The sequence below is a fragment of the Rhizopus delemar genome, genomic scaffold, assembly GCF_000149305.1.
Source record: "Rhizopus delemar RA 99-880 supercont3.5 genomic scaffold, whole genome shotgun sequence".
NCBI classification, from domain to species: domain Eukaryota; kingdom Fungi; phylum Mucoromycota; class Mucoromycetes; order Mucorales; family Rhizopodaceae; genus Rhizopus; species Rhizopus delemar.
Window position 1 is genome coordinate 2066995 of NW_027137831.1, and position 22608 is coordinate 2089602.

At 34.6% G+C, this 22608-nt stretch overlaps 10 protein-coding genes across 10 annotated transcripts; 4 read left to right on the forward strand and 6 right to left on the reverse strand.

Moving 5' to 3' along the window:
- Window positions 1-51: 51 nt before the first annotated feature.
- RO3G_07552 (uncharacterized protein) lies at window positions 52-780 on the reverse strand (the record flags this gene model as incomplete). The annotated part of the gene is made up of 1 exon (XM_067662142.1): window positions 52-780. One exon carries the CDS (start codon window positions 778-780, stop codon window positions 52-54), a length of 729 nt encoding a protein of 242 aa, XP_067518243.1.
- A 430-nt stretch (window positions 781-1210) lies between these two features.
- On the reverse strand, window positions 1211-2910 carry RO3G_07553 (uncharacterized protein; the record flags this gene model as incomplete). The annotated part of the gene is made up of 8 exons (XM_067662143.1): window positions 1211-1554; window positions 1612-1737; window positions 1797-1874; window positions 1915-2216; window positions 2274-2360; window positions 2418-2525; window positions 2681-2768; window positions 2817-2910. The coding sequence occupies 8 exons, from the start codon at window positions 2908-2910 to the stop codon at window positions 1211-1213; spliced, it is 1227 nt and encodes a 408-aa protein (XP_067518244.1).
- A 1280-nt stretch (window positions 2911-4190) lies between these two features.
- Window positions 4191-4837, forward strand: RO3G_07554 (uncharacterized protein; the record flags this gene model as incomplete). The annotated part of the gene is made up of 2 exons (XM_067662144.1): window positions 4191-4356; window positions 4584-4837. The coding sequence occupies 2 exons, from the start codon at window positions 4191-4193 to the stop codon at window positions 4835-4837; spliced, it is 420 nt and encodes a 139-aa protein (XP_067518245.1).
- Window positions 4838-6680: 1843 nt separating this feature from the next.
- On the forward strand, window positions 6681-8347 carry RO3G_07555 (uncharacterized protein; the record flags this gene model as incomplete). Its single annotated transcript, XM_067662145.1, has 6 exons — window positions 6681-6873; window positions 6926-6989; window positions 7045-7214; window positions 7267-7464; window positions 7522-8028; window positions 8094-8347. 6 exons carry the CDS (start codon window positions 6681-6683, stop codon window positions 8345-8347), a joined length of 1386 nt encoding a protein of 461 aa, XP_067518246.1.
- A 4228-nt stretch (window positions 8348-12575) lies between these two features.
- On the forward strand, window positions 12576-12909 carry RO3G_07556 (uncharacterized protein; the record flags this gene model as incomplete). The annotated part of the gene is made up of 2 exons (XM_067662146.1): window positions 12576-12740; window positions 12904-12909. The coding sequence occupies 2 exons, from the start codon at window positions 12576-12578 to the stop codon at window positions 12907-12909; spliced, it is 171 nt and encodes a 56-aa protein (XP_067518247.1).
- Window positions 12910-13468: 559 nt separating this feature from the next.
- On the reverse strand, window positions 13469-14153 carry RO3G_07557 (uncharacterized protein; the record flags this gene model as incomplete). Its single annotated transcript, XM_067662147.1, has 3 exons — window positions 13469-13579; window positions 13631-14091; window positions 14144-14153. 3 exons carry the CDS (start codon window positions 14151-14153, stop codon window positions 13469-13471), a joined length of 582 nt encoding a protein of 193 aa, XP_067518248.1.
- Window positions 14154-15502: 1349 nt separating this feature from the next.
- RO3G_07558 (alanyl-tRNA synthetase) lies at window positions 15503-18586 on the reverse strand (the record flags this gene model as incomplete). The annotated part of the gene is made up of 5 exons (XM_067662148.1): window positions 15503-17844; window positions 17899-18094; window positions 18151-18248; window positions 18297-18387; window positions 18446-18586. The coding sequence occupies 5 exons, from the start codon at window positions 18584-18586 to the stop codon at window positions 15503-15505; spliced, it is 2868 nt and encodes a 955-aa protein (XP_067518249.1).
- Window positions 18587-18895: 309 nt separating this feature from the next.
- RO3G_07559 (uncharacterized protein) lies at window positions 18896-20119 on the reverse strand (the record flags this gene model as incomplete). Its single annotated transcript, XM_067662149.1, has 5 exons — window positions 18896-19032; window positions 19081-19269; window positions 19606-19708; window positions 19756-19943; window positions 20023-20119. 5 exons carry the CDS (start codon window positions 20117-20119, stop codon window positions 18896-18898), a joined length of 714 nt encoding a protein of 237 aa, XP_067518250.1.
- Window positions 20120-20670: 551 nt separating this feature from the next.
- On the forward strand, window positions 20671-21568 carry RO3G_07560 (uncharacterized protein; the record flags this gene model as incomplete). The annotated part of the gene is made up of 2 exons (XM_067662150.1): window positions 20671-20755; window positions 20820-21568. 2 exons carry the CDS (start codon window positions 20671-20673, stop codon window positions 21566-21568), a joined length of 834 nt encoding a protein of 277 aa, XP_067518251.1.
- A 98-nt stretch (window positions 21569-21666) lies between these two features.
- On the reverse strand, window positions 21667-22335 carry RO3G_07561 (uncharacterized protein; the record flags this gene model as incomplete). Its single annotated transcript, XM_067662151.1, has 1 exon — window positions 21667-22335. One exon carries the CDS (start codon window positions 22333-22335, stop codon window positions 21667-21669), a length of 669 nt encoding a protein of 222 aa, XP_067518252.1.
- Window positions 22336-22608: the final 273 nt, after the last annotated feature.

Sequence of the window (22608 nt, forward strand, 5' to 3'; positions counted from 1 at the left end):
AAGCTTGCTGATGGTTTCTTTATAGAGTATAGTTCGTTGGTCGTTGGCGAGCTATATTGGGTATCGAAGATACTTGATGTAGCCTAATGATTGAGTGTCAAACCACCAGAGACCATTATGACTGATTAATTCTTTGAGTTCTCGATTGTTGAATGTGTTTCTACCGGCTAAAGGAAATGCTACCGACTTGGAATAATTTGCTTGAGAGCTAGATGCACCATTATATACTTTTAGACGCTCTTGTAGTTCTAGAGATTCTTCCTTAGAATTGATAAATATGAGTATGTCGTCTGCGTAGGCTAATAATTTGACTAGTCTTGTTGCTGTTAATTGCAAGTCAGAGTTGGATCTCCTAGCTTTAAGACAGTAGCCATCAATGATTTCATTGTGATGAATGGATAATAAGAATGGTTCTATTGCAAGATTGAAAAGTATAGGTGAAATCGAGTCTTCTTGACGTAATCCGCGCAATTGTTGTATGCTGTCAGACAAGGATCCATTCACGTTGACGGAAATTGAATTGCCAAAGAAAAGGTCGTGGATACACTTGATGAATTTATTGGGGAAACCAAACCTTTTTAGTACTTTGCACAAATATTCAGGGTGAATACGATCGTAGGCTCTTGTTTGATCCAATATGACCCCTAAACTTTCTGATATTGGCGTTGATTTAGAGGCATCCTCCGTAATCAACCAACAGGCGAATCCGTGATCTCCTATACACATGTTGTGCATGAAGCCTAATTGGAAACGAGTGATCAACTTGGATGAGATACCCATAATCCTGCTATTCATGATTCTTGTAAAGGCTTTGCAATCTGTATTAATCAGTGAGATTGGGCGCCAGTTACTTAGGCTTGTAAGGTCACCAGTCTTGGGTAAGAGAACCAAACAATTTTGTTGCTATGATTTTGGAAAAAGCGCCTTGTTGATAGCGTCCTTGTAAACCCCTAGTACTGGAGGTTTGCAGCTAGGGTGACCAATTATCAAGTGTAAGGTTTCATAGGATAATCTATCTATGTTTGGGCTGCTTTTATGAGGAGTTCTTCTCGATCCATTTAGAATGTCATCAAACGAAATGCTACTGATTATATGTTTAGCACCGTTTGGTGACACCTGTTTGTCTACCGTGTTTAGCATTAAAGAGGAAAAAAATGAAGGTCAATTATAAGAATTTTATTTAACGTTTTACAAGTTAAAAAAACACAATTTAAGGTAATAATTCTTGATGCTTTGCAATTAAAAGTTCTACAAGAGCCATACCTTGATTCATTTGCTTTAAATAGACTGTAGCATTTTCCAAAGCAGAATGTTGATTGTCAGGTACATTAACATAATTGTTAGTAGATGTCTCTTCTGATCTTATAATATTGGGAGTAAATACAACAGATAGATTATGTATATTCATTCGATTCATATTAGAATGATCAGAGACTTCTTTCAAGAATTTACAAAGATATCTTAAAAGATTATAATGAATCTTTTTTTCATTATAGTACGCTAGCAGCTTTTCTTTTACTTTATCCAGTGTATTCTGTGTACAAATGCTTGCATCTAAAATATTGTATAGACGTAAGCAGGAGTATACATAAGCAAGTAGAAAGCATTTACCTGGCAATGCACCCATTTGATCACTAAATGTTAAGCTTATTAATGGATTTGGTATTTCTCTGATAAACACCTTCAATAATGCTGCTGATACATCAATATCATATTCATTGAGATTCACTTCAAGTCCTAAATAAATAAAGTATAAAGTTAAAGCTTCTATTAACCTTAATTATAACTGTTATTACCCTGGTTGAATGCCCTTTTAGCCGATCGAAGTTCTTCACTTGAAGGTGACTTTCTGAAGATTCCTTCCTTATTGATGCCTAAAATATAAACATTAGATAAAATAAAAGTTAATTATACCATTTGTTATACCGTAGTTGCGTATGTGCTCTGTGAGTTGTATAACCACCTTTGGTACATAGCTATCTTCCTCTGTTTGACCATCAATTATTAAAAGATCTTCCAATGTTCTACCAAAAGCCAAAGAAGCAGGAGACTGTACAAAACTATAGCGTGCTTGTGCTGGAGTAGAATTGTAATGATTGGGAAATTGATTATCATAATCAATCACTCGTTGAGATATAAATTTTGAATCCAATTTGATAAAGGTTGCTAGTTGACTTAGACTTGAGACATAATGTAGCTTTCGAGCAAACTTTGGGCTTTTTTTTAAAAAAAAAAATTTTAGTATGTCTATTTGTATCACTCCAACATTTTACCTAATAATTCTATTTGCAAAATCAAATACAAGTCGATACATTCTTGTAAGATGAACCACATATAGTGCCTTTAAGTTCTTTTTGTATCTACAAAGGGAAAGTTTTATAGTCTAATAATATAAAAAATGAATTGCTATCACTTACTTTCTATCCAAAGAACGATACGCTTTTAATAACCAAAACCAACCAGGACGGTACCTTGCAGGTGAAGAAAAAAACACTAACACGTAATCATTCTCTACAAACTCGTCTCTAAATAATAGAGAGTTGCTGTAATTTAGAAAAAGAGACGCGTATTTTAAAAAAAAAAAAAAAAAAAGTTAAAATTACACATTACAATCTTGCCATAATAAAACTATATGAAAGTTAGCTTATACTCATGTCATAACGCTACAGTCCAAACTTACGAAAGAATTAAGTCATAGTCATATAGCTCTGGATCAGGTAGGTTGTCTGCAGATAAAACCAAGATGGGGCGACTTTCAGGGTCTAGACCTACATTGAGGTTTTAGATGACATTTGTTAAACCCAAATTCTATTTACCAGCTTCATAAATAATATTTAAACCAGCAATGCCTTTGAACTCAGGACTACTAGAAGAAAGTGAAGTAGCTTTGGACATGGAGAGTCTGTTCATTATGAAAATGTAGATAAAAATAACCACAAAAAAATAAAATAAAATAAAATATATAAAAAAAGATGGCACACAGACGAGAACACCTGATACTGACAGTCCTTTTTGCTTTACTATCATTAAACAATACTTTTATTTAAAAGCTTAAATGAGCACGCAGTGCTTTGAGGCGCTATAATTGCTCAAGTCGAATCAAGTGAAATGTAGAAGAAGCTAAAAAATCCCTTAGGGAGCAAGGAGAAAAAGAAAAGGACAAAGAAGTGAGAAGGGACTTGAGGGAAAATCGCTGTTTGGAAAATGAAGCTCAAAAAAGGAAGCCATATGATAAAACAAAAGTTAAGCTCAAATCTTTTTGACTAGGAAGAGCTCATGGAGTACAGTGGTATCAATTATGCGTTTGTCGACGAAAAAGCGGACAACAGCGCTAAAATCCAAGAATTAGGATAACATATAACTCAAACCGTCTATGCTGGGTCTATATTTGCATACTACTTTTGCCTCAATCAAGTACAGAGAAAGCAAGCTTCTGCTGCTATTACTCACAACTCGGTTTATCAGATTTTTCACTTTTTACTGGGTAAGGAAAGAAAGTTGATGAAGTCAAGAACTGCTTTGATAAGTTTCGCAAACCTTTGCCTGAAAATATCAACTTGAATGAGTTCAAACGTATTAAACAATTGTTTCAAATATAGCAAAGCAATATGAAACTTTAGTGTGTAGCAAAATTTCAAAAAACTTTGAAAAAAGAATCACTCCCTACTTTCTTGGTCTTTTTTTTTTTAAACTTAGTCATAACCTTTTCTGTAGTAATAGTTTAACTGTAGTACAAAGAAAATTCCTTGCTCGCCATGTCTACCAAAAGAAGTCAAGCCCCTCTATTTCTAAATGACCTTCTTCTGTTGAAAAAAACAATGCTAACAAGAATATTGTCAAAAATGCTATTTTACATTGGAATAACTATGGCTCTTCAAACCTTATGAGTCAACTGAAGTCTACACCACATTCTTAAATGATTTCATGTAATACAAGAGGAAATGAATAAAAAGCAGTTTATGTAAGGGAATGTTCCCCAAAACGCTGCTATGCCCGATTATATTCATAGGAATCTGAAGTCTACCGAAGGCGTCTCCAATCTGAATACCAAAGACTACAAATGTTTAAAAGAGGCTGTTCTAGTATCTATCAATTCAAATTGGCACTTGAAGTTCTCAAAAAAAAAAAAAAAAAAAAAATTGAAAAATTACATTCTGATGATTTAGAAAAAATCAAAACATTTATCAATAATGCTCAAAAGGAGATTCAAGACAGTACATCCTAGCCCTGAAAGTACACTGACTCTAGAGGATCAAGAATGTTTTCTTTACTTTCATTGTATGATTGTAAGCACAAGTCTGTCCAAGTTTATGAACAAACTTGCTGGAAGACAACCAAGCCCTGTACTAGGAATAAGTAAAGTATTTATAAAAAACACAGCTGATGATGACCCTACAACATGGTACTCAAAGCTTTTTGATTTTCTAAAGCAGGCATAAAAAAGGACAAAAGTATATCAAATAATAAGCGCAAGATTTGGTAAGTTATACTATTTTTATACATGTATTTATCATTTTCAACTGATGCTCATTTTTAAGAATTTGATTCTAACAAATGGTTATATTGTTGAATTTATTTTCAAGAAAAGTCCAAGGAAATCTCTCCAAATACTGATAAAGTACAAAATGCCTTGACTCCCAAAGACTTTGCTGAAGAAATTAAGAATAGTGAAGCTCTTGTTTGGGTATTGATACCGATGTTACGAGCATCTTTACTGCAGTTGATTCTAGTTCTTCATCTTCAAAGGAAAGAATTAAAAAGACATTTACCAATGAATACTATCATATGTGCGGTTTCAATCTTGCTGCTCAAAAACGTACACAATAAGAAGAGTTGAGATTTATTAGTGAACTACCTATCCTTAAAACAGCACATTTGATCGATTTCTCAAAGGCTTCTTCTATCAGACTAAAAAGCTACCAGAAGAACTCTAACTACTATAACAAGGATAACTTTTAAGAGACTTTTATTCAAGAACAAGTATTTTATACTCGCAGCATATATATTTAGGTTAATCAAGCTTAATTTCAAAGGTTATATAAAAAAATATAAAAAGCGACTCATGAGACTATTAAAAGGCTATTTGATGATAATATCAAGTACAACAGTAATAATCTGATTGGTAGAAAGAAACAACACTGTGACAATAAGCAAAAATGGATCACACTTCTTACAAAAAATAACAAGTCAGCTAACCCTTATAAGAAAAGAAGAATTATGGTGACGATTCTTTTTCTTGGATCTATGAAGGGAAAGCTTACTGATCCTATCAGTTCGATTACCAATACTGTTAAGAAGATGTCAAAGGATTCATAAGGGAAAACTGAATTTTTCTATGTTGCTGAGGCTTTTACTAGTCAAAATTTAACAAATATTATTTCAGCCGGATTAAATCGGAAAGTGCATGCCGTCCTCAAGTGTAACTCTTGTAGTACGGTATGGAATCGTGATGCGATGGCTGCTAAAAGCATACATTATATTTTTACATATATAGTACAACATAACAATGAAAGACCTCCCGAATACATGAATTCCGTTTATTCAGAGGACTGTATGAGAACTCCATATTGGGTTCTCATCCTTTACTCAGCAGATAAGTTGTGTATAATATTTTTTATTGTGATCATTTACTAACATTTATGTTATGTACTTATATCTTTTGGTATCTCTCTTTTACTTTCACTGCCTGTTCTATCCTAAACTACCTCGGCTTTTTCATACCAATTATTGTCAAGATTTCACTATTTCGCATTCAAATTACTTTGCCACCTCTCTCCAGATTATTTCTTATTTTTCCCAAAAATTTGAAAAATACAGCATGGATAATAAAGTAGGATAACAGAATCTTATTTTCATACAAATACATTTTGAAAAAATCAACCAAGCTTAAACTCCCTCTCAAAAAAAAAAAAAAAAAAAAAAAAAAAAAAGAAAAAAACGGGTAAAGTACACAAATGGGACCCAAACTGATGGAAAAAAAAGAAAAAAGATTTACTTGAACCCTTTTAACCCAGAAAATTTAACATTATTATCTAATCTGCCTATAATGACAGTAATAATAAAATAACTAGTTATTTTTTAATATTTACTACAACAAAATTATTTCCATAGAAACACATAGGATGTGTTTTAAACAAGTCTTGCAAATACAACCTTTACTATGTTGGTTGTCATCATAAAGTGCACATACTTTTTTTTGATTGGATTACATCATGACTCAAATTGAAAATGATTGTCCCCACAAAATTCATTTTTGGTCACAAGACTTTATTCCGCTTTATTTGAACCTGCCAATAATGTACAAAAACGGCTCCCGGCGGGAATCAATAAAAAAATTGTGGAGAAAATGTGTCCCAGCAAATCAGAAACAGAGTTTATGCAACAAATATTACACATGACTTTGGGGTAAGTTATAGTTTCCTAAATTAGATTTGCGGGATATCACTTTTTTGTATTGTTGGGTTGAATAGATCAAGAAAATGTGTATTAAAGAACCAAACTTGTGTAACATAGCTCATTTTATAGTAAAAAAGATGCGCAATGTCGGTAATTACTTCGCGTCTTTAAAATATAATTATTAAATCAAAAAATGGTGATTCCCCTGGGAAATCTTAAACTTTAAATATGGTTTCATATAAAAAGAAAGCTTAATTTTACCTTTTTACTATCAATTAAAAATAATGTTCAAGAATTTCAAGAATAAAGCCGCTGATAACGATGTTAATTCTCGGCATGATCCAGAAACAAATCAAACAAAAAGACCAAGCTATTTGGTGCCTGGTATTCTGGTTACTACTTTATTCTTTCTTTGGGGCTTCAGTTATGGCCTGCTAGATACACTTAATAAACATTTTAGAAATGTTTTGGGCATTTGTATGTTAACACATATTGGAGAAAATGACATGAACTAATAATTACTTTATAGCAACCACTCAAAGTACTTACATGCAAGTCGCTTACTTTGGAGCTTACTTCATCTTTAGTATACCGTATGTTGCTTTAAATCCTATCTATCATTCCCTAACCCCTTATTTCATATTGTAGTGCAAGTTTAATCAATAGAAAATTTGGATACAAGAAAGCCATGATTTTTGGTCTACTTTTGTATGTCGTTGGTGCTATTTGCTTCTACCCTTCTGCCCAATTCCTTAGTTTTGGTGGATTTATTGGATCCTTGTTTATCATTGCCTGTGGTCTCTCTACTCTTGAAACCTGTACGTTAAATAACATTATCGTCTACCAAAAGCTGATTTTTTTTTGAATTAGGTGCAAACACATACATTGCAATTATTGGTTCAAGAGAACGTGCTTCTCTTAGAATTAACACAGCCCAAGCTTTCAATGGTCTTGCTAGTACGATTGCCCCTATTGTGGCTTCATATGCTTTCTTTGGAGGAAATGAAGATTCTGGTGCTTCTACAGATCTGGAATCTGTCAAATGGACTTATGTTGGTGTTGCATGTGGTAAGATACTAAATAGATATCTGTTTTTCGTTTGTCATCTTACATAAAATGCTTTAGCTGTTTTCGTTATTGCTATTCTTTTCTGCTTTGCCAATATCCCTGAAGTAGACGAAGAAGCTCTTATGGCTGAAGATGCTAAAACCTCTGGTGAAATCATCCGTCGTTGTTCCCTCTTCTCTCCTCATTTACTCCTCGGTTCCTTTACCATGTTTATGTACGTTGGAGCACAAGTTTCCGTAGCTTCCATGTTTATGTTTTACACAAGCGAAGTCGGTAATATGCCAGACTCCAGAGGTTCCATTTTACTTTCTGTCGGTATGGCATGTTTCACCATCGGTCGATTTGTCTCTGCACTTCTCATCAAGAAATTCCGTGCTAACCATGTCATGGCTGCGTTCTCTATTGGTGCCATCATCGCCAATGTGTTTGTGATTGCCATGAAAACACCTGCTACTTCTTATGCCTTATTGGTCATCTTCTTTTTTATGAGTGTCATGTTTCCCACCATTTTCTCTTTAGGAACAAGGGATTTGGGAAGAAACCATAAACGTGGTTCCGCTATGAGTAAGTTGATTTTCCCGTTTTTTGTACTACGTTTAAAAAGCTTTGATCTAAAACTTCCTTTATAGTTATTATGGGTGTCTGTGGTGGCGCTGTCCTTCCACCTATTCAAGCTGTTATTCATGATCATTCTAATGTCAATACTTCTTATGTTATGCCTCTCATCGCCTTTGTAGTCGTTCTTTTCTATTCTCTTATTGGATATAGACTGATAAAGTATGTTGATGAGGAAATTGAAGTTGTTCATGATGATGTCAGCGAAAATTTGTCAAATGGTAGTGACAAGAAGCCTTCAGTCATGGAAATCGAATTAAATCGTTGAGATTAAGTGCTGTTGTAAAAAGAAAACAATGTAATTTTATATAAGATATCCTTCATGTTAATAAATTTTTTATTTCTGTTAATAAAGGCAACTATATGTAGTCTCATGTTCAATCATAAATCTTTTTCTCATTTTAGCTTCTGTTAATCATATAGAATGGTATTAAAGTAGGTACTTTGACCCTAGAACGCAAATCATACTGTTTTCTTTGACTTGGATAAAAGTGTAGTTTCTGCACAGCACTATCATTTGTTAGTATTTGATGCTGCACTTTGTAATTTTATTCATGTATAATAGACCTAATAGTCTATTGTGAAACAAAAGCGGATTAATCAGTGATGAAAGCACATAATCGAAGTTTTACGCTTTTCCCAAAAAAAACAAAGTGTGTATGACGTCATGCTGAAAAGTGAAATACACATCTCTCGTTTCTAAGATATGGATGTAATTCAGTACAGCCATTCTACTATTATATATCTCACTAATTTACCCGACGCCATAAGAAATCTAATAGTCAGAGTTCTTGGTACCTAGCTTCGACCATCCTATGATAATCATTCATTTCATGAAAGATCTGCTTACTACAGTTAAAATGGATGGTCGTTCTCAAACACCATTAAATCTCTAGATGCTCCTTTTATTGCATTTTTGATAGACTGTGGCTTTAGAGTTAGTTAAGATATCGGCAATATCCTCTTATGGAAAATCAGTTACTTGGGTTTTAGGGTGAGCAAGTTGGCAGGGCTCAATACTGACAACGATGCTATGTGCCATGACCTGGCGCATTTGGTAATTTGCATCAAAGACAACATTGGTAAGAACAAAATGCTATCTTAACTTATCAAAGCAACATGATGAGATATAGATCATGTAAGAACTGGTTAACTCGCATTTCTTGGCTCCTTGGAAGAAATTTTCTATCTTTTTCAGTTTGAAAATCATTCAATTCTTGCTTACGATTACAAATTACTTTAGCGCTTGTATAGGCCTAATGGTGCTGAAGAACTTTGAAACGAGATATTGTCTCACCTACCCTTACTTGTGTGTATTGAAATTTGATCAAGTATACTCCTGTATTCATCTTCATAAGCAAATATAATCATTTTGGTCTCTGTTGCAAAGATCACATAGAGGACAAAAAGAAAGCCGAAGAATGGGTTTAATAGGCACCAAATTTATTTTTAGAGATATGCAAAATATCGACCTGAACAATTACCAGTCGTTTCACTGAGTATACACAAACAACATGTGAAAAAAGTATACCCAAAAGTACAATGATCTGCTCGCTATGACTATCTATTTTGCTTCTGTGCGACAATGGTTTTGTGCATGTGACATCTGATTTGCCATTGCATGCAAAATATTTCTGGAAAGTGCAACTTCTATTTTTGTCAACATGCGATTTCAGAATTAATAGGAAACTGCTTTAATTTTAAAAAAGAGTATAAAAAGGCTATTTTGTTTAAAATCGTGTAAAATACGCAGCCCTCGGGGTATTACTTGCTTTGGAAGGCTCCGCAGTTGCAGCAGATGCTGATGATCGTAGTGGAAGTGATTTAAACTTGGTTATTTTGAACCATTTTGATCAACCTCTTAATGTGTCGTGCGTCTAAAAAGTGATTTCACTAAGACTAATGAAATTACTTTTCTTGTCAAAGATTGTTATTCAAATCCAGTATAGTTTTATTAATTTATGAAAATATTGAGCCATGCTCATCAATGACTTATTAAAAGCAAATGTGTCATAAAGCGCTTGTTGATAACGGCTATATTTCGTTTGTTATTTACAGATCCTTAGTTAAAAAGCTTTATAGGTGCAGAAGAGAAAAGTTAATAGATTTTTAATGAATACGGAAACGTAAGCTAAATAGAGAAAAATGTGTGTTTTTTTTTTTTTTCCTTTTGTTATCGATTCGTTCAAATCTATTTTACTACTGACTTATACTTTACACATGTATACTTTCTACCTTATTAGCAAAAGTAAAATATAAAGTATACTGCTTGTCACAAAGTGTCTGGATAAGTTTTTGTTCTCTTTATGTCTTTTTTGTTTTTTTCTGATGCAATCAGATGAATAATAAAAATAGTTTAACGCGCCTTTTTATTATTATTGCTTTTATCCTTTTCCGTCTTCTTTCCCTTTTTCTTGTTATGTTTTTTGCCACCATTCAATAAAATATTAGCAACTTCTGCATTTGCTCTCTGTCTTCTTTCACATAAAAAATAACTTAAGGTAAATTTTTTTATAAATAATGCATGGCTCTTTTTTTAAGGCTTTTCTACATTGTTCAGGTAGGTTGTTGGAATAGTAATGTAAGATGCAGATAATAAATCGTCATACCCTTTGATGGGATGACATTTCAAGGAATAGATAATTGACGGGTACTGTTGTTTCATTTCATCAAAAGCAAGGACTGTTTTGTTTGAACAGATGTCTTGTTTGTTACCGATTGGGCCGTTATTAATTGACAGGTTGAATACCAAACACTCTATGGGGTTATGGTATTTAGAGTGCTAGAGACTTGATTTTGACCAGCATATTTACTAATATCTGAGCACAAAATATAACATTTTAATAAATTCATCAAGTTTTGTGACTTTATCAACAAAACTGTTTTGCTACACTGGTTTTATAACAGACTTGAAGTATACTTTGCGAATGAAGCGCTCAAATGGACCACTAAACTAATTACTTGAAAATTCATCTAGAGTTAGTCTGTAGTTCTTACTCTCCTTTGACTTTGCGTTGACATGTTCTAGTTGAATGCAAGAAGCTGATGAGATATCATTACTAAATTTTTAATTGTTCAAACGCTAGCGTTTTCTTTTAAATTGTTCGGATTTGATTTCATAGTCATTAACATTTCCTTTCCATCTCCTTTGCCCTGTAACGCATGTATTATATGTTTATATTTTGACTAAATTGATTTGCAATACAACAAGATGTGATTTTAGATTTTATAATTACCATTTTTTTTTAAAAAAATAATAATAACAATACAGACATAAATAGATGCTTATGTTTGCATGTCCTGCTTCACCGAAATTTACGCAATCGTTGTTATTACGATATATCAAGTAGCATGCACTATAATAAAAATAATTTATTCTGTAAATTAACCACTTTCAATTTGGATACGGTTCTTTCTACACTTCTATTTTGGATAATTGACTGCTTTATTAGATGACATAACTTGTTTGAGCAAATCTTTCTTGAAGGAAAAAAAAAACAAAGTGCGAAAAATTAAATATATCAATGAAATTACTAAAATCGTGTTTAAAAACTTGAATGATTGCCTTGTCCTGCTTCAAATTACGCATTGATTGATCAAATCCAAAAAGGAACAGGATCCCTTATAGTCCTAAAGATTTCCCTATTTCATCCGGTCATTTAACATATGGACAAAAAGGATAAGCTTTCAGATCTCTCTACCTGGTGCGCAAAACTTATAGCTGGACTTGTCAAAGACGCACGACTTGAGAAATACTACCATGTTGGATGTTTTTGGCTACGTTGCTCTATAATTGTTTTTAGGTTTGTTGACCTTGTAGTTGGGCTCATGATGTTTCTTTTCGGATAATATAAGATATCCACTAATTCATCTCTGTTACTAACGTGAGGCAACTGATTTGTTTGCCCTCACATAGAATGACGTATGTTGTTGGCCAATTGGTTCTCAACAGTTGATGTTGTTGGGTATGAAGCTGGGTTTCCTTTAGAAAGTACTGGTAAAAATATCCAGCATTAGATTATGATTTCCTATATAACGGATGCATTCCAATGCTCTTATTGTCTGAAGATTACGCTATATTTGTCTAAAGTCATTTTCACTTTGTCTAAATTTAAAGTGAAAACAATATAGTATCAAATTTGCAAAAGGCCTCCCTTTGGCAACGTTGTGTCCCTCTTTTGGATAGTCTTGATGATCGAACCTTCACGCAATTGTGCCATCCATTTTTACACGACTCCTTTACAAGTCTCTGGACTGGTCCTGATCTTCAGTTGCTCTTTTCCTGTTGTCCATCATTCACCCAAGCTCCAATCCTCTGGTTATCCATGATTCGCAGTGAACGTAGCCGTATCCTTCGTTGGCGTCTTGGCTGACTTCCTGGCGGTAAACCCAAACGTTGCTTGTGCCATCCTAATGATGGTTTCATCTGCGCTCATTCTATTGAGTGTCTCGATCTGCATAGATGTCTTTAGCTACCTTTATCTGTCAAAGACTCCATGTACTTTACCCTGAATAAGCTCCCTCTCAAAAAGTTTCGATCTCCTCATGAAACATCTGCTTGGTCTGTTTCTTGGCCTGCTGCTTACATTATACTACATGAAGTGGATAATCTATTTCATGACCCAATCCCTCCTTCTCCTCTTGATCCTGGTGCCAAATTGGTGAAAGGGTGGTCCTCGCCATCGTATTAGTACCTCATACTGTTTTTAACTTATTTTATGCTTTCCCCCCCCCCCTCTTGTGAGGTTTTTATTACTTATCATTTCAGATCTGATCGGGGCAAGTACAGTAAAGTTGATATGTGCTCATGATCATTTATATTAGATGTGATTTGATCATAGTATCAGATGTGAGGGTATAAGACGTGTTTGATCGCCTCTACAGCGTGAGGAAATAGGTAAGCAGTAAATGGATGCAGGACCCTTGCATATTAAAGAGGGTGGCAAAGATATTGGACTATCTTTTTCTAGAGTGGTTGAGAGAAGTAAGGATTTTGTGGATGATTAAATGATGATAATGTTTATTTGTGCGCATTAATAAAGGATATGAAGACAGGTTATAATAAAAAAAAATACGGGAAAAGGTTGAACTAGTCTGAGAGTTCAAAAGGTTCAATTAGTGAGAAAATAACAACCAAATTTGTTTTTAATGCCGATGACACAAATGAGTACGACCTGAATGTCCAGTCAAAAGATAACAAAATAAATAGTAAAACTACTTTTAAAGACAACAAGTTAATTAATTTAGCATAAAAAAAACTTGAAGGAAAGGAATTTATTGGATAACGTGAATAGGCAAACGGATGTGCCAAGAGAAAATATACAATGCATAAAAAAATATATATAAAGAACCCTGTACTTTTGGGGGAGAGGTTGAATGAATACAAACATTACAGGTTGTAATGCTGTTGTGAAGTAGAAAATAAAGTATTTGAATTATAAGGTGTTCCAATATCTGCTTGACTTGATAATTGAGCAGAAGTACGTTTTAAATAATCTTGCTAAATGTAGACTGTAAGAAATGATGGACCAAGAGATGGTTTATGACTTACCACAACTTTACACTGGCAGTTTCCGTGTGTTAATAGCAAATTTCGTAAATAGACACTTTCATCACGAAGTTGAGTTACTTGTTCTTGTAATTCCTTATTCCTTCTTTCTGAAAAGTCTGATTTTTCTTCTAATTCTTGAACCCACCTTTTCTTCTTTTGTCTACATCTATAAGCAGCCTGTCGATTCTTTTCTAGTAGATGCTTTCGTTCATTTGTTTTCGTGATTTTGGGTGATCTTGCTTGTTGTGGAGGTGTAGGTGGCGTGTTGGGTGCATAAGGATGAATGGTTACTGTTGTTTCTGGACTTGGAGGCATAGTTAACATGTCTTGCTGCTTTTGGTCTTGGAATGGGTTAGATTCGTTTATATAAAAGCTTGATGAAGCTGTAGAAAAGTTCCAATCGTTATTTGTAGTAGAATCCATAAGAAACCTTGTAGGTGTTAATAAAGTATAATCGTTATCTAATAAAGAATGTGTCAATTCAGAAAACTCACTTGTTGAATGTTTATTTACCTTTAAACATTTACAGAAAGAAGAGATAAAGAAAGTGTGTTTGAATAATAAAAGCGTTATTTTTTATTTTAGTAAAATAGGTAAAAAAAACAAAAAACAAAATTGAACTTACAAGGTAAAAAGAGGGTTATTTTATATTAGGAAACTCAACAAAAAAAAAAGTAGGTTTATGCAAAAAAAAAAAAAAAAATCGCATGATGGTATGAAGCTAAACTTAATATGGGGGTGATACGATGATTTAATTGGATACTTTATCCTTTTTATACCATGGCTTATATATTTTTTTTTTTTCACAAGTCAAGAAAAGAGAGAGAGAGAGGGGGGGGGGATATTAAAAAAGAATAGATGGTGGATAGATAATATAAAAGGGAATCATTAATTATAGTACATGTAAATTCTCTCTCTTTTATTTTTTTGGTGATATAAAATAAATCAAGCTAACTTTAATAGAGTAGAAGAAAACAGAACCTTTTTTACAAAGAGTAATATTTTTCTCAAACTTTAAATTTATGGTAAAGTGATAGCTATCATTGTATTACTAAATATATTATCTCGCGTGTGTTCAATGATTCTATTACTTCATTATTTTCCTACTAAAATTAAGGTTTCATTCCGGATGGTTACTTTAAGCAACCTTGGCTGAAACATTGTTCATCCTCCTAGAGACTTGAATCGTTGCTTATAAATGATCTTCACCTTTTGTAAAAGGGAATTTGATTTAATCTTCGGAATCTATTCAATAGACGCTAACTTTAGTGACTTGATATCATTTAATCTAAACGCACGTACATATCCTATTTTAAACCCCAGAAGAACCAATCCAATGGTAGTTTTTCCTTATTTAAGAGACACCTTTTTTTCAAAAAAAAAAAAAAAAAAAAAAAAAAAAAGAAAAAAAAATTCTGTACATGCACCATAGTTTAAATATGTCAAACTTTATAAAAAATATGTTGGTTTTTATCGCGTAAAGAAAAAGATGTTTTTTTGTGTTGATTGTTTGTTATGAATTAGAGTAACTGATTATATCATACTATAAACAAGGTAATTAATAGTTGGAGTAATTTATGTCTGTCGTCATTCGTTTTTAAATAAGAAAAATCTATGATATAACATACACAAATCAAACATGAAATTTTGTACTTTTTGAACTTAAATATTTCTACCAACTAAACTTACAAAATTTCGTCATGTTACAACAAAAGCACGGTGTAGATCCCTTCTTATCTCGATTGTAACATGTTTCACAAAGCAATTGTGTGAATCTTTCTTTTTCAATCTGAAAGCTTCTGTAGGATAGTTTGTTCTGGAACAAAAAGATTCATTACCAGACGAAATGTATTTTATTAATTGTACAAAAGGTTAAGCACTTATTTTTAATTTTGCAAATTCTTCAGCAGCCTTTAAAGCATCAGGTAAACCATCAATCTTATCACCAGATCCTTGAGCAGCATCATCTTTACCACCCTTTTTACCTCCAATCTTTTCACAGACAACATTGGCCCATTCAGATGCCTTCAATCCCTTTTCTATAAATACTTTACCAACAATACAGTTGTGTGCAACACGACCACTCTCTTTATCGGCACTAAACACATACACAGCCTTATCCTTCAAGTTTGCCTTTGCATAATTGATAGCGCCTCCCAAAGCTTTGGAGTTATTACCCACTTGTAATTCAGCAATATAATAACTGGCCTCAGGATTTTCTTCAAAATAAGCCTTAATCTTTTCTGTTGCTTCCTTTACTTGTTCAGCCTTTCGCACCTTTTCGGCATTATCAAACGCTTTCTTGATTTGAGCAAAACGATCACGGAAAGTAGCCTTGGAAACAGAAGAAATCACGGCATTGTCAATTTCTTTTGAGACTACCTTCAGTTCGGCTTCTAATTGACTACCACTCAATTTTTCAAGGCGTTCCAACTTGGTCACAAATGTATCTGCCTCACGTTGGGCCTTCACAGCAGCTTCACCCGTCAAGGCAACAATACGACGGATACCCTTGGCAATACCGGATTCTTCAATAATCACAAAGTGTTTAATGTCACCTGTCTTGGCTACGTGTGTACCACCACAGAATTCAACACTTGATGTTTTCCAAAGAGGGTTAGAGACATCCTTCGTGATCTCATCCACATCAAAACCAATAGATACCACACGAACAGGGTCGGGGTAAGTCTCACCAAAAACAGCTCTCAAACCGTGAATGGCTTTGGCAACAGCCAAGGGAACTTCTTTAGAGTACACTTGGTGGTTCTTGTTGATAAAGTCATTTGTAATATTTTCAATCTCGGCTAATTGCTTTGTGTTCACAGGAGACTTGTATGAGAAATCAAATCTGAACTTTTCAGGAGCAACGAGTGAACCCTTTTGGTCGATATCATCTTGAAGTACTTCACGAAGAGCAAAGTTCAAAATGTGTGTGGCAGTGTGATTGTTTCTCAAGGGAGAGCGACGAGTGTCGTCATAAGAGACTTCGACATCCTCATCAATAGACAATTGACCATACTTCAGATGACCAACGTGAAGGACATAACCACCGTAAAGTTGACAGTCTTGAACAGCAAATTCACTATTTCCGTCCAAGGTGATGATGGATCCAATATCGAACTCTTGTCCACCAGATTCAGCATAAAAGTTTGTCTTGTCAAGCAAAAGACCAAAGTTGCGATCTTCAGGAATCTCGGTTGTGCTCTTGAGGAATTTATGTTCGAAAAAGATGGCCTTAACCTTGCCTTGAATATTGCCAGGCAAGTATTTAGCAGAGTCGTCCGTCTTGGGAACACAATCATCGTTATCCAAAGCACCAAGATCGTGTACGTCCAAGGCAACCACACCTTGTCCAAGATCACCACCCTTCACTTTACGAGACTTGTTCTTGGCAGCTTCTTGTGCAGCTTCAAATTGAGCTTCGTTTACTTCCAAACCATTTTCTTCGGCCATAATACGAGTCAAATCGACAGGGAAACCATAGGTGTCATAAAGACGCCAGACATCATCACCAGACAAGACAGTAGAGCCAGATTCCTTGGTCTTCTTCATGTAAGCCTCAAATAACTTTTCACCACGGTCGAGTGTCTTGGAGAAAGCGACTTCTTCTTCATCAAGAATAGCCTTGATATCGTTAGCCTTCTTTCCTAATTCAGGATAAGCTTCATGCATTTGACTGATCAAGGTATCGACAAGAGAAGAAAAGAAGGAACCGATGGCGACATTGAAATATTTACGAGCATAACGAGCACCACGACGAAGGATACGTCTCAGGACATAACCACGACCTTCATTGCTAGGAACACCACCATCCGAAATAGCAAAGGTCAAGGTTCTGATGTGATCACCAATGACACGGTATGCGGTATCAACACCATCCACATCTTCTTCTCCCAATTTACCAGTGTAATCTCTGGCACCAGTCAATTCCTTGATCTTGTCAAACATGGGAGTAAAGACATCTGTGTCATAATTAGAGTACTTGTTTTGAAGAATAGAGACAAGACGTTCGAGACCGAGACCGGTATCAATGTGTTGGTTGGGTAAAGGACGAAGGGAACCATCAGCTTCTCTGTTGAATTGCATAAACACAAGATTCCAAATTTCGAGTACATTAGGATCATCCATATTGACTAAAGAAGCAGCGTCACGACCTCCAATACGGTCATAGTGAATTTCGGAACAAGGACCACAAGGACCAGTTTCACCCATTTCTAATATACATCGATCAATCTTCTTCCTTTTCTTATTTCTTAATAAGCACTTACCCCAAAAGTTGTCCTTCACATTACCAGGAATCAAACGTTTTTCTTCAACGCCAAGATCCATCCACAACTGCTTGGCTTCCAAATCAGCAGGAAGACCCATCTTTTCATCACCGCCAAAATAAGTGACATATAAACGATCCTCTGGAAGGTTGATCACCTTGGTCAAGAATTCCCAACCAAACTTGGTTGCTTCTTTCTATCAATAAGACATGAATCCAAATTGAATATCAAACAGGAACCGTTCTTTATTACCTTGAAATAATCACCAAAAGACCAGTTACCCAACATTTCAAAGAAAGTATGATGGTATGTATCCTTTCCTACATCATCCAAATCATTGTGTTTACCACCTACAAGCCAGTGAGTCATCCATGATTACAACTGTGTCTTTTATTTACCTGCACGAATACATTTTTGAGAGTTACAGGCACGCTTTACATTAGCTAAAGGTGAGTTAGGATCCAAAGTTCCCAAAAACATGGGTTTGAACTTTGCACAGAAAACAAGTCAATTCCTTCTCTCTTCATTTCATATTCCTTGTATTTACCTGGTTCATGCCTGCATTAGCAAACAAAAGAGTGGGATCATCGTGAGGAATAGTAGAAGAAGAAGGTACAAAGACGTGACCGTTGTCTTCAAAGAACTTGACAAAGGTTGAACGTACTTTGTTAGCAGGCCACTCGGTCATTTTTTAATACAAGGAATAAAAAGATTATGAACCTGAAAATGTCAAAAAAAATTTACTTTTTAGAAGGCTGAATTGAACCAATCAGAACAGAGGAATAAACGTCACTCTGTTATTCAGTAAAAAAACGTATCCAAAAAAGGAAACTACGGAGAATGAAAGGCTTTTATTCATTCAAAGGAGTACCGCATTGTTTGTATAAAGAAAGAGAGAGAGTGAGAAAGTGAGCTTTGAATTGCATTCTTTAGTATAAAATCATTATTTAATTTAAAAAAAGAGATACAAAGTAAGGGTCCTTTTAAAAAAGCTTTATTAAATATGTCCTTCTCTGCTACCAGTAGTGGTTATTTTATAATTGGGTGTAGGACAATTATATAATGTGATGGGATGATCTCTCTGTTCTTTTAATATATTTGGTGACAACTTGTGCTTTGTGTACACTACGATGGCTAGAATAAACCATGAATTATTATAAACCAACATTTAATTTAGCTTACCTTCTTTAATGCCTTGTTCTCCTTTGGTCAATATACCAGCAGGTATTTTACCATTGAATGAGAGTGTCTTTAATTGATTGATCAACTCTGGGTTTTCTTTGAGTACATTATAAACCCTTGATATTTTACCAATAGCCATCACTTTTCTTTTAATGACTTGTTTACGGTCCATTGCTAATTGACTGTTTTCTTTGATACATAACATGATTAAAAGTAAAATAAAATAAAAAAAGAGAGAGAAATGAACGACAGGGTTTAAATACACATTGCTAACCTCTGCATGATTAAAGTTGAATGTAGAAGACTTGGATTCATCTTTTAGGAAATTCAAGAATATTCCTTTCCTTTTATTTATGTCATCACTTTGAAACGCATCAAACTCCTCTCTCTCTCTCTCTCCTCTCTGCTTTGCTCCCCCCCCCCCTTTTGAGTAGATCTTTTTTTTGTGTGTGAAACCGTTTTATTTAAATTAATCTCCACTTGCACATCCTCTGCAACCACAATGAACGCACTCTACCATTTTACCTTCTCCCAGCTTCTCTTTTGGTACTCTGCAGATACATGTTGTTCCAAAATTGGTATCTTTGGGTTGAATACATCGAAGACAACACAATTTCTCAAAACCAGGCTATACAACATGTGTTAAAAGTAAAGTCAATTGCTTATTTATTTTACCTTTTTCCATTTTGCAATGAGATTAGCATCTGCATACTTGTTTTTTATTAAATAATCGTATAGATCTCGTGAGATAATCCTTCTTTTATAGTAAAGATCGTATATATAGCGTGAACGTTGGTGATGAATACGAAATACTGGCCAACTGGATTCTACAACACGCTTGCCTTCATGTGATTCATTTTCCACTTTTTATAATGCATTAGATCGAGGTGGATAATGAACTGCTTAATCAATCTTTTTTTTTTTTTTTTTTTTACTGTGTACCATCTCTCATTTTTCTTGCAAATTCCTCTAATGTAGGTTCAATCTCATCAAAGCCTTCAGGTGGACGTTTTGTTCTTTGTGTTCTAATTTTTGGCATATTGCAAGTCTATTTACAAAAAGTATTTTTTTTTTTAAAAAAAAAAGGAATAGCAAAAAATCCAGTAGTTTGATGACGTTTCTATTTGTAGCTCAGCTACCAGGAGAAGAAATAGATAGTATACACTTTGAAATAGGATGACAGTGTTATGTTTTTGTTTGATTGATTATTTAGCTTTATTAACATAATTTATCTTGATTTAAATAACAAGTAAATTGCTTATGACTAGGTCTAAATTCAAAATTTTATTATGCATCTGTCCTATTTGGAATACTTTATTATCGGCATGAAGAGTATCAAATAATGAACCAGATAATAAGAATATTTCCGGGAAACAAAAAAGTAACCGCAAATAACAGCAATCGATAGTAACAAATGATACAATAGATTAAGAATTGATTTTTTTTTTTTTTTAGTTGCAGCAGTGAGAGAGGTGGTAGCTTTTGGAATTATCCAATCATTATTGGAGCAAAAGAGGCTTAAGCGTTTGTACCTGTGCTTTATTGAGTTAAAAAAGTTTTTATTCTCTGGGTTCCTGAGTTTTTTTTTAAATGTCTCAATCTAACACAGTGGATGGCTATTATTTGTTTTCATCGAGCACAGCTGGAATTGTAGCTCGAACGATTACACATCCTAGTAAAACAAGATGCTTCTTTAAGCGAGCTGATGACATGTAGAATTGTAGTAACACATTCTATAGTGGACACAATTAAAACAAGATTGCAAATTATCAACACAACAGCCCACAGAACTTCCATTCTTAAAATCATTTTCCCTTTATCGACACTTTACCGAGGATTGCCTGTTGCCTTGACATTTTCTGTTCCTGCACTTTCAGTCTATCTTTCTTGTTATGAGTGGACAAAACATACTCTCAGCACGAGATACAAAATCTCGAGGAATTCTGTGACAAGTCACCTCTTTTCTGGCTGTGCAGCTGAAGTTGCAGCCAGTACGTTTTTTACGCCTATGGAAGTGATGAAGAATCGTTTGCAGACACAGCAAAAAGGGAATACACTGTGGCTAGCCAAATCGATTTTTAAAACAGAGGGTATCCGAGGCTTCTTTAAAGGCTATTGGATGGGACTCGTTGTATTTGTGCCTCATTCAATGGCTTATTTTGTAACTTATGAAAAGATGAAACAGTGGATGGACTCGAATGGTTCTTCAACATACTTTATTTGCTCAAGTGTGGCTGGAATTACGAGTATCATCTTATCTACACCACTGGATATTATTAAAACAAGGTGGCAAGTATCCGCAGCAGATCAGGGAAAAGTATTCAGACAAGGCCCTTTGGCCATCGCAAAAGATATGTTTATGCGTGAAGGCCATCTGGCATTCACTCGAGGATTATGGGCCCGCATTATTTGGGGAATACCTACGACGACGATCAGCATGACGGTCTTTGAAGTACTTAAAGACAATAGAGAAAAAGTTTCATTTTAAACCTGATTGTTTGGAGAATGTGTGTATGTGTGTGTATACGATCGAGCTTCTTTACAATAAATCTAGATTCTTTATTAAAGAGAGAACGATGGGTTAAGTTAAAGGAGGGCAAAGACAGCGATCATAGCAGCGCCAACAGTGGCACCAAGACTGACACGCAGAAGGTTGGCGTTTGATTTATTACTTTGGACTTTAGCATTGGAACCAACAGAAGGATGAGCACCTGCAGGAACAACTTTAGAAAGAACAGCGGAAGGAGCAGCACCAAAGGATAAAGAATGGCCGCTAGGAGCAGATGAAGCAGAGCGACTTGCTATCTTACTGTTGACGCTGGCACTTGCAGAGGCTTTTCCAGGAGTGCCTTTAGCTTCTTGTTTGGTGTACTCTTCATTTTTATAGCCTTCATTCTCCTCTTGCTTCTTCTTGTCCTTCTTCTTGTCCTTCTTCTTGTCTTTTTTATCATTCTTTTCTTCCTCTTGTTCTATTTTTTTCTCATCGCTTTCTGTTTTCTTCTTTTTGTCTTTCTTATTTTCCTTTTCTTTCTTTTCTTCCTTCTCTTCCTTTTCTTTCTTCTCCTTCTTCTCTTTCTTCTCTTCCTTTTCTTCTTTTTCTTTCTTTTCCTTCTTTTCCTTCTTTTCCTTCTTTCCTTCCTTTCCTTCCTTTCCTTCCTTCTCTTCCTTGTCTTCGTCCTCTTCTTTTTCTTCGTCCGACTTGTAAATTCTAAAAGATTTAGGAGAGTAGGAGTTTGCCTTGATACCAGCAGTCATCTTTCTTGATCTTTCAAAAGCATTAATATTTGAGTTCCCGTACTTTTTGTATTCTTCTTCACTATCCTTCCTGTCTGTCTCCTTTTCTTCATCATCGTCATAGTCATCATAGTCATTATCATCAGCCTCATCATCATCATACTTGTTAGCCTTTATTTCTTCTTTATTAGAATACTTGGCACCATTCTTGTCACAAATTCTGCGGACCTGCAGTGAGACGACAGAACTTGAGGATGATAGCACAGCATACCGTATCACAGCACGCAGCAGTGA